The sequence below is a fragment of the Cebus imitator genome, unplaced genomic scaffold (genome assembly GCF_001604975.1).
Source record: "Cebus imitator isolate Cc_AM_T3 unplaced genomic scaffold, Cebus_imitator-1.0 Scaffold1, whole genome shotgun sequence".
Classification (NCBI taxonomy): Eukaryota; Metazoa; Chordata; class Mammalia; order Primates; family Cebidae; genus Cebus; species Cebus imitator.
In genome coordinates, this window is record NW_016107316.1 from 3,598,502 (window position 1) to 3,609,665 (window position 11,164).

At 45.3% G+C, this 11,164-nt stretch overlaps 1 protein-coding gene across 10 annotated transcripts in view; it reads left to right on the forward strand.

Annotated features, from left to right (window-relative positions):
• The window catches only part of LPIN1 (lipin 1), a 152,644-nt gene extending 143,167 nt beyond the window's left edge, over positions 1-9,477 (forward strand). For 9 of the 10 annotated variants that reach the window (XM_037737378.1, XM_037737380.1, XM_017525942.2 and 6 more), the window contains 3 exons: positions 885-999; positions 1,817-1,920; positions 5,954-9,477. In XM_037737378.1, coding sequence (XP_037593306.1) covers positions 885-999; positions 1,817-1,920; positions 5,954-6,113 — 379 coding nt within the window. In that variant the 3' untranslated portion in view covers positions 6,114-9,477. The remainder of the gene's footprint in view (positions 1-884; positions 1,000-1,816; positions 1,921-5,953) is intronic. The other variant, XM_037737390.1, reaches the window with a different exon arrangement.
• The last annotated feature ends 1,687 nt before the right edge of the window (positions 9,478-11,164 follow it).

Consider the following 11,164-nt stretch of genomic DNA (forward strand, 5'->3'; position numbering starts at 1 on the left):
GGTTTCACCATGTTGACCAGGATGGTCTCGATCTCTTGATCTCGTGATCCACCCGCCTCGGCCTCCCAAAGTGCTGGGATTACAGGCTTGAGCCACCGCGCCCGGCTGATTTTAACTGTTAATAAGATGTTCACTGTAGGTGTTTTCAGTATTCCCTTCTGTTCCTGGTTGGAGTTTCCATTTGGATTAGATGTTAAATTGTATCAAATGCCTCCTTTTAAATTTAAATTTATATATATATATATATATATATATATGTATTTTAAGTTGGAAGATAACTGGTATCAGATATCCGTTTTGTATCAAGACGATCATGTTTTCTCTTTTAACCTGACAATGTGTTATATTAATTTTAAATATTAAATTGCTATTTCATTCCTGGAATAAACCCAGCTTTTATACGTTGCTATAATTTGCATACACACACACACACACACACACACACACATCTATGTATATATATATTTTTTAGAACTTTTACACTTATATTCACAAATGAGATGGGTCCACACTTTGCTCATACTTTTCTGTTTTAGGTTTTTTTTAAGGTTATGCTAGCCTCATCAAATTAATTTGGAGATGTTCCTTTTTGTTTTTAATGCTCTGTCATTCTTTGTTCCCTGGATGATCAGAATTCTTCTTGAAATTGTTCATCCTTAGAGTTTTCTTTGTAGAAAGACTTGGAGGTATGGGTAGAAAGACTTGGAAGTGTGGGTTCACCTTCCATCTCCTGCTTTTCTGGGATGTCTTAACTGCCTGACACATATTAAACTTTTGAGGGTTTGAGTTTTCCTAGCGTTGTGGCAGCTTTGTCAGCAAAAAATAGTTTGATGCTAAAGGAAGCGTAGCCTCTCATGTTAATCTATTATTTATTTGTTTAACAGAGAAGTGATTGAAAAGAAGCCAGAAAAGTTTAAAGTCCAGTGTCTGACAGACATCAAAAACCTGTTTTTCCCCAATACGGAACCCTTTTATGCTGCTTTTGGAAACCGGCCGGCTGTAAGTAGTAGGCAGGGTATGGAAGAACCCTTGAAGTGACTGCCTTTTCTGGTTGCTGTCATCTGAAAGCCCCATCCTAGAACTGTATGTAGAGTCAGATTCTCATCCTAGAAGCAGCAGCCTGGTGAAGAACCACTTGCCCACATCTAAAGGCAAGAGGATTACAAATTATCTTATGGCCTCCAGGCTTCTTTGAAGGTTTGCAAGTGGGTCAAAGCTTGAGATGTGGGACTTAAAACTCCAAATTCCAAATCACTCATTAGAGCAGTAAAGCAAGAACATATAATTGGATTTGGTTCTTTCTACCAGAAGGGAACCACAAAATTAGTCCTAACCATGATGGTGAATTCAGCATCTCAAGTTTGAAGAGTGTAGTATTGTCTGATATCATGAAAGAAGTGCTTTGAGGTTTTGCATGTATTGCCCAAATTTACTGGAAAGCCAAGTATTCTAGAGAATATGGTTGGGTACTAATTGCTCCATGGGAAAGTCCTACTTTTGAAAGTTATGACAGATTTTCATGAAGTAGGAAAATGGGTCAGAGAATAACCTGAAGGAACATTAGAATTGCGGGGGATAGGCTAGGTTGTCTTTTCTTTAACTCAGTCCTTGAACAGCTGAGAGAATTGAGACCCAGAGAGCAAATCTAATTGAACAGTTTCCCATCAAAGGATATTCTTGTCACTGTACCACTTTGAGGTAGAGCTCTGGTTAATGAAAATTTGCGATGTCATCAAATCAGAAATACCATGTACGTGTTTTTACAGTGAAATCTTTTTTTCTAATGAACACTTTAAATCACCTTTACTAAATATAGGATGTGTATTCATACAAGCAAGTAGGAGTGTCTTTGAATAGAATATTTACCGTCAACCCTAAAGGAGAGCTGGTACAGGAGCACGCGAAGACCAACATCTCGTCGTGAGTGTTGTGCATGTTTTATGTGACCATTCTGTCAGTTCCACTATTTTAACATGGCACTTCACGCTTTGCAGTGTACCTTATCTCCTTTGCTGCCTATATGTTAATGTCTAATTCTTATCTGAAAAAATATATTTCAACTCCTTGTATTTTGTCCAGAACGTAACTTTTAGACAACTGAAATTAAATCAGATCCCCCTGAGTCTAAAATTTTAAACTCATGGTTAGATTCTGCTACAGAATGGAATTAAATGAATTTGAAAACTAGTAGTTTAGATTTGCCAAGTTAGGTCTGAAAGCCTAGAATGTGAATGAGAAATGTAACCAAACCGAACCATGCGAAGCTATATTTAAAGATGAGGAACTGTATATCTCTTCACATACCAAATGTTTCTTACCAGAAACATTGCTGTGCAATTGTTAAGAATTCCCCTCATATTTTTGGTCAAAGCCCACTTTTCCTGAGTTGGTGGGCTAAATGGGATTACTTTTTCTAATGAGGCATCCTTGTGTGCTTAGAATCACTCCTTTTTTTTTTGATATGGAGTTTTGCCCTTGTTGCCCAGGCTGATCTCATCTCAGCGCAACTTCTGCCTCCTGGGTTAAAGTGATTCTCCTGCCTCAGCCTCCCCAGTAGCTGGGATTACAGGCATGCTCCACTACTCCTGACTAATTTTGTATTTTTAGTAGAGATGGGGTTTCTCCATGTTGGTCAGGCTGGTTTGAACTCTCGACCTCCGGCGATCCTCCTGACTTGGCCTCCCAAAGTACTGGGATTACAGGCATTAGCCACTGTACCTGGCTTAGAATCACTCTTGGATTTTATCCTGTTCCCCTTGGATTCCTGACTTCTTAGAATGGAGCGCACTTCCTCATTCCATGCTGTGGGGAGGTTGGCCCACTGGGTGACATCAGCCCAGGCAGACATGTGTCTTCCTGCCTTGTCCATTTCAGAGACTTCACCTCTTCTGGCCTGCTCTGTACAGACCTGGAAGAGCCTCGGGCCTTGGTGACCCCAGAGAGCCTGATGGGGTCCTCTTTATCTGGAGGGGTTAGAGGGGGAGTTTGGTTCTAGGAGATCCCTGTGGATTGGTTTTCTCCATGTAGCTCCTGTGGTTTTAGACAGAGAGCTAAGTTCTCTCTAGGGCAGATTTTTACTTTCAAGATGGTCCTTACACCAGTTGGATTCTAATTGAGTATGAGTAGGGCAGTTCCAGGCTAACAGGAGTCCTGGTGTCCCATAAGACTCCTCTAACCCTACAGCCATGCCATTATCCAAGCAGTCCTCAAGGTATATGCAGAGAGAGGGGAGGATGGAGCCAAGGCCCTGTTCCCTCCTGCAGAAGGCGAGTGAGTGTCAGGCTGCTTCCTGATTGGACGAAAAACTGCAGAGCTTGATTCCTTTCTTGACCCTTCCTTGTGGTTCTGCCCCGTCCATTGTTCTAAGTGGCCAACTGTGACAGTGTCTCATTCCCAGTCCTCCCTTATTCCCCAGACTGGAGAGGACCTAGTAGGTTTCTGTTTAGGATCTATGTTAGTCTGTTTTCATGCTGCTAATAAAGATATGGACCCAAGGCTGGGTAATTTATACAGGAAAAAAGATTTAGGCCAGGTGTGGTGGCTCACACCTGTAATCCCAGCACTTTGGGAGGCTGAGGTGGGCAGATTACCTGAGGTCAGGAGTTTGAGACCAGCCTGACCAACATGGTAAAACCCTGTCTCTACTAAAAATACAAAAATTTGCTGGCCATGGCGGCATGCACTTGTAATCCCAGCTACTCTGGAGGCTGAGGCAGGAGAATCACTTGAACCCAGAGGTGGAGATGGCAGTGAGTCAAGATCACATCACTGCACTCCAGCCCAGGTGACAGAGTGAGACTTGGTCTTAAAAAAAAAAAAATAAAAGGGAGGCCTCAAGATCATGGTGGAAGGCAAGGAGAAACAAGTCACGTCTTACATGGATGGCAGCAGGCAGAAAGAGAGCTCGTGCAGGGAAGCTCCCCCTTATAAGACCATCAGATCTCACGTGACTTATTCACTATCATGAGAACAGCATGGGAAAGATGCCCCCATGATTCTGTTACCTCCCACTGGGACCCTCCCACAACACATGGGAATTCAAGATGAGACTTGGATGGGGACACAGCCAAACCACATCAGGATCGAAAGTAACTCTCAACCATTGAGACACTGTCCAGGAATGGGAAAGTGGCAGGTCTTGCCATGAGGTGCAGGGAAAGAGAGACTCCAGCATTGGAGAGGGTTTGGCTAGGTGGCCTCTGAGGCCATTGCATTGACTGAGGCCCTAGGGTTAAAATGCACACCTCACCCAGGGCTTGGCCCCGGGTGGAGCTCTGCAGACTTTCTGTCATTTACACCTGGACTGGAGGTGGGGTTGTTCCTGTGAGAGAGTAACTTTCCTCCCCCGGGAAGCACACATTTCTCTGGGATTGAACTTGGAATAGCTGTTTCTGAGCCAAGTAGGTGCTTTCCCTTCAGAACTGGGACAGACATCTGAAATGTCTTCAGATGGATGGGGCCACACAGGGGAGCAGCTCAGTTCTTTCTCCCTGTGTCTGTGAGTGTCTGTGCATGAGTTCTGCCTGCTCAGGAGGAGCCCCGCACATGGAGGTCGGTCTCGGGAAGGTGTGCAGATGGAACTGGCCTGGTGCTCAGAGCGTGTGAGAGCAGGTTTGGTTCCAGTGCCCACCGCAGGCTTGCAGTCAAGCCTGCAGGGAGGGGCCTTCCTGCCGCAGCCACAAACCTCAGACAAATAAGCCTTAAAACCAGGAGGTATTTAAAAAATCTGTCTGTTTGTTTGAATCCCCAGGAAAGACATAACTCTTGGTTTTGTATTAAGAGACATCATTTTCCCATTTTGTGCAAGCACACAGTTTCTCATAAGTCGTTCAGAGGTCCTTTATTCAATACACACACTCAGCCTTATTTAATACGTTACTTTATACCTCACAACATGCAAATTCCTGAGATTGGGATTTTGAAAGTTCCTTAGGTTCTTAGCAATTTGGAACTAGACAGGGATCAGTGACTGTCAAGGGGGAATCTGGGGTTGGCTGGCAGAGGGCTGGGTGTGTCAGAATCTCAGTTTGGAGGTGCCTGGAGGTCTGAACATGCATATGCAACGTAGCAACTTTCTTTTCATAGCACAAGCCACAGAAACTAATACACAACAGCTTTTTGGGCATGCAAAGAAAAGAGAGCAAGAGAACATTGTAGGGAGCATTGGGAAACCTTGCTGTAATTCAGCTCCACACACTATAAGGATGAAGGGCTCCGGGAAGGCAAGACATTTGTTCAAGGTTACAGCCAGTGGGAGAGCCCAGGTCTCTTGACCGTCATGCCAATTAGGGCTTTTTCCCCTAAGACATGTTGATAATTTGTTGTTTAGATACATTTGAGCACCCAGTATACATTACTTTAGTGTTGCATATGTTATTTTATTTAATTATCCGTAAAACTGTGGCATAGTTTTTATCTTCCTCCCTTTATAGTGGAGGAAATTGGCTTAGAGAGGTTACGCCATTTGCCCAAGATCACGCAGCTAGTACATGGCAGAGCTGAAGGTCAAGTCAGTCTACTTAAGCCCGGACCCAGCTCCTTTTCACTATGCAATGAAGCAATCTTTGTCTGATCCTCCAAAGATGTGTGTTGTCTGTGATTCTTCCCCCGATGTCCCTAATGTGACCCCCGCCGCAGGCTCTGTCCGTTGGTCATGCTGACATCCTCCTGCCCTCTTTCCCTCGGCTGTCTCCCCTTCATCTGTCCTTCAAGCGAAGTCAGGGCCTACCCACCTCTTCCCCAGGGCCGCCTCTGACACCTCCTTTGCATACCCTTCATTTTTGTCTCTTGTTTCCGATTCATCAATAACAAATTATTCTAGAATGACTTCGGTCATGTGAATCAGTAGGTGGTCCGCTCCTTGAGGTTGTAGCTCTCTCTTGACTTCTGCATGCAGCCCTGGGTGCGTAGCTGGTGTCGCTCAGTGGCAGTGACGATGTCCCTTTCCTTCCAGGTACGTCAGGCTCTGTGAAGTGGTTGACCATGTTTTCCCATTGCTGAAAAGAAGCCATTCTTCAGACTTTCCCTGCTCGGATACCTTCAGTAACTTCACCTTTTGGAGAGAGCCACTGCCACCTTTTGAAAACCAGGACATTCATTCTGCCTCCTCGTAAAATGTCCCAAGCAGCCTCTTGCCAGCAAGTGCAGAGCCTGGTGGTCACCCATTAAAAGATAGTTCTCCCCAGAGCACACAGCTCCAGCTGGGAGCCTGACGCATCGCCATTTGCCTGACAGCAGAGAGAGTTGAGAAGCATTTCTCCTCTGCCCCACCCCAGGGGGGCATGTTTCTAAGCAAGATAGGAAGGGAGTACTTTCTAGATGAGGAATTGGGTGCATTTGTACCGTGGAAAGCGTTCCTCAGTTGTGGGTGAATGCCAGTGACCACCTTTCCGGCCTGCCCCAGCAAGTAGCTATTGGTTCATGTGCAGCTTGGGCCGGTGAAACCGAGGAAGAAGGTGGCTGTCTGAGGGCTGTCCCCGCTTAGGACAGGGTCAGTCGAGGAACGCCAGATGTGCACGGTTCTTGGCAAAGTAGGGGGCACATTTCCATTATAGTGATGTTAGTGCCACCGCCTTCTGAACACAGTGGGGAAGGGAAGTGAAAGCTCACGTGACCTGGATCTGAGTCTCCCATGGGAATCCAGGCGTCACCGGGTCCAGGCCTGGCCTCAGATTTGGCCTTGTGGATGGGCCCCTGGCAGTGTTTGCTGACTAGTCTCATGTTTAGGTGATAAGTTTTTCTTTAATTCCATTGGTTAATGATAGCCTATTTAATTGGCATATCTCCCCCATTATTTTTTGGGGCTCAAGGCCGGAATATTTATGCCTTAACGTATCAATGGCAGACATTTTATTTAGAATGCGCTTTGCCTAGCTCTTGGCAACTTTGTAACGCCTTGGATGAAAATGATAGTAAATATTACTAAGGTGGTGTTTTGAGTGAGTTCGGCACTGCCGCGTCCTTCCATCCAGCAAGGCGCTGCCGAAGACGTCGACTTGAGCACACGTACGCCAAATGAGAACAATACCAACTCCTATCGGGAGCCCTCCAAAGAAACTGGTTGGTTTTAAGAAAATAGTTTCAAGAAGTTAAAATATATTCTTTGTAGATATTATTTATTGTTTTACTCTGCTTAGGTTACTGTGATAGGCATTTCAGTCATATTCTTTCTATACCACAGTCATTGATATATTCAAAAGATAATCTGTGTTAGTCTCCTCAAAGGGCTTTATTCTGTCTTTCTCATAGACTGACCTTCTTTGGGAATTTATGAGGTCATTTCTTTTCCTTAGCTTTTTCCACTCAAATTAAGGGCAAGTGAAAAAGTAATAATTTGAGTGGCATTCTTTAAGCCGATAGAATGTGATTCTTTTACTTGTTTATTACACCGGCTTATGGAGAGAACCATTGGAAAAGTGTAAGAATTATTTTGGTAAAAGATTTTGCTTTACTTTTCGAAGCATTATTTTTTTAAAGAGTGTTTTACTCTAATGACTGAAACATTTTCCTATTTAAATTTCATCGTTAGAGTGACAGGAGGCAAAAAATGGAACAGCTGAATGCAGTTTTACTCTTTCTGTGAAAGAAAATGCACAGGGTCGTTGCCTCCGTTGCAGTGGTGGGCTCTGTTAGCATCGACTGCCTTTGCCGAATGGTTCATGTGGACACACAAAGGCAAACCTGGATCTGCCATTGATTGCAGATTTCTGTAGAAACGGGTGTGCATGCGCAGATTCCCTTTTGGAGACATTAAAAATAATTTAAAATAGTCCTGCCTGAGGTTGCAGTGAGCCAAGATTGCACCACTGCACTCCAGCCTGGGCAACAGACTCCTTCTCAAAGGAAGAAAATAGTCCTGCCTTAACTAACTCCTCTGCACTTGTTCACTAGTAACCTAAGGAGGGTGTGTTCATTCTTTATGCAATGAGGGTATTTTTGAGTGAATTTTAACTGCTGTGAACTCAGTATAAGCTCATGTTGGCCTGCAAAGGTTCACACAGTTTCTCCTTTGCGCCCGGGAGGAACTCGGGCTGCGAGGATGGGGTGACGCATCCCTCAATGCCGTTCACCTCCGAGCGACCCTCTGCAGCGCGCTCTCCAGGTGGAGTTTCAGAGCATGCAGTTTTGGACTCTGAATTTTGAGGTACCTTAAACTTCCACATCACTGCACCCTGAAACAAAGCATGTCTTCCAGAAAGTCACACTCTCAGATCTGTGTCAAGTTCAGTGTGAGCCCTCGCGAGGCCGGCTTCTGAAAATGAGGTTGTCAATGGGCTGCACTCATGCATATGCAAGTTGATTTATCTCTGTGTACATGACTATAACCCAGTGACGCTGAGGTCATTTGCTGGAATGCCGTATTTGGACCACACATTTCAAAGTTGCCCTATGGAAACGAGTCACACCTAGTGACAAGTCATCCAGTGGTTGTCACCTGTGATGAAGAAAAATACGTATACCTGGCATAGAGAAAAACATATACCTGGTACATTGGAGAAAAATAATTATACTTTCAAAGAGACTTCCCTTGGCAATTTTAGGTTTGGATCACCGCTGCAAGCACATTTTATTTACATTTGATCTGTATTTGTATATGCTGGTGCAATGATATAATCACTATCATACTTCATTGTGTTGCACTGGATGCAAAGTTAGAAAATATTGCAATAAATGAGACCGATGAAAGACTTCTCTGAAAATCAGGCGTGTGAATTTTACATAGTTTTTGGTAAGTTATTAAGTTGTTGATTTTCTGGGGGATGTTATCAAGCATATTCTAAAAATATATCTTCAGGCTATGAATTGTTCATGATTTAGAATAGATGTTTTTTCCTGATATTTTAGATTTAAATGGTTAAAAGACCAACCTTCTCTATGAACTTGGGAGGGACCGAGGGATGAAGGAGGAGAGGGCAGGCCGTACCCAGGGGCCCTCTCTGCCCTGGTGGATGATTCAGGAGCAGGGAGGTTTCAGTCAAGTGAATTTCATGAAGTGCCTCCCAGGGCCTGGCCCAGAATCAGTGTTTAGCACATGGCAGTTCCCCAGCCTCACATCTGCTGTCCTCATTTTTTGGACTCTTCTCTGTTGTATACCCCAGATTCATTCTTCATTTTGAATGAATCAAAATCCTTGACTAGTCCAATCATATAAGCTGAAAACTGTCATAATTCCTATTGATTTTACATGTTGACCTGGCAGGAGATTTCCTGTTGATTTACCTGTGTCAGCCTAAGCATTTCTGGAATAAATGGAAAAGTATTGGCCCCTAAAGGCAACATAGCTGGCCAAGATCCTAGGCTGAATTCCTAACGAAGCCTAAATCCAAACAGTTCATCTCTAGGTGCCTGTAGAATTAATGCTTTTGCATCTTAAAAAACAAAACCTCATTTTGTTCTGGACCGTCACGGATTTGTTCCAACTCTGACTTCAGTGTGTGGGCTCTTTTATCTATAAAATAAAGATTCGTCTAGACTGTTGTCTTGGGCCTGTCGATTCCCACGTGCTGGCGGAGCTCTGCAGGCAGCTCTCACGTGTGCAGGGGAAACGAGCTTGGGAGCTTGGATTTCCGCAGTGTCTCAGCTGTGATCACCTGAATGTCTAAAATGCTTTATAGCCTCGTTCTCAAACACTGACACATCAGCACTCTTGCATTGGAGGCTGAGGAATGTTGATGATGGGGCCACTGGCCATCAGCATCGGAGCCCAGAGTGCCCTTTCCAGGAAAAGGGAATGCACGTGGCCCTACTATAGCCCTGGAGGAAAAAAGTCGGCTGCATCTTAAAAAATTAAAAAACTGGCTGGTAGAATAGAAACGTGGCGTACCCTCATCCGCTGCTCCAGGAGAAATTGTCCCGCCTCCACTCACATTCGTCTGCCTCTGCTCTTTTATTATTTAAAGTCTGTTTTCTTATTTTCATTTTTTTGGGAGACAGGATCTTGCTCTGTCACTCAGGCTGGAGTGCAGTGGTGCGATCATAGCTTGCTGTAACCTTGAATTCCTGGGCTCAGGTGATCCTCCTGCCTCAGCCTCCAACTGGCTAGGACCACAGGCACATGCCACCACACCTGGCTAATTTTTGACCACTACCTTTTGTATTTTGTATTTGATCTTCAGATCTAGTTGGGAGCAGCACTGTGCCCCATCTCTGCCTTAAAGTAAGAGAAGGCGGTGAAAATGCCACTGGGTTTTCTGCCTTTCTGCTTCCACCCCCCTTTTCAACTCCTGCTGCGTCGAAGGTGGTGGTCAGTGTCACTTCTGTTGCAAGCCAGGCAGGGGGGGCTTGGTACCTCAAGGAAACCAGAACCTGAACAGACAGAAGCTGACCCCGGAAGTCAGTGGGCCCACATGGCCACCTGAGGGCACAATCGCTTTTGGTTTGGCAGCACAGCCTTTGAAAAAAAAAAAAAGTCTCCGCTTTGACAAAGGCCCCTTCCCGGGTGGTGCTGGCCTTGGAGACCAGCCAGGCTGTGGATCCGACTTGTGAGGGGGGGGGGAGTTCCTTAAGGGACTGTTTTGGTACCAACGTGGCTGAAGTTGGCACAGCACAAGGTCAACAATAACTGGCTGGAAAGGGAGCTGTCTGTGGCTCTGTTTGTTCAGGTCTAAAAACCATTTACATTTGTGCCTCTCACAGTGGAGTCTGCAGTTCCAGCACTAGGGGACTTGTTAGAAATACAAATGCTTGGGGTCCTTACCCTAGACCTGCTGAATCTAACCGTGGACGAGGGACTGGGTTATCCATTTTAAGAGGTCCTTCAGGGGATTCTGCTTCTTGTACAAGTTGGAGACGCAGGGTTTACACGGTACAGCGGAGGCCCTGCCTCCTGCTCCCAAGTAGGCTCTCCTGTATTGCTCAGCTCGCTTCTGACTTTAATTTGGCCTGGCCAGAGCATCGCTCACTGCCCAGGGCTCACACAGAGCTGCCGCAGGAGGGAAGCCCCTGGAAAGACTGTTTTCCCCACAGCCACTCCTGAAAAGGAGCTTGGAAACCCAGTATAGATGCTCGCTTGAGTCACAAGGTGTCGTTGTGATCCTCTGATACGCAGCTTCCAGCCTGAGATGCCTTCCCAAGGATCTCAGATGTGAGCGGCCCAGACTGGGAGGCGATTTCAGGCTGTGCAGCCTGGAGCGTGTGTGTGGTGGGGGTGGGGGGGATGGGGGGT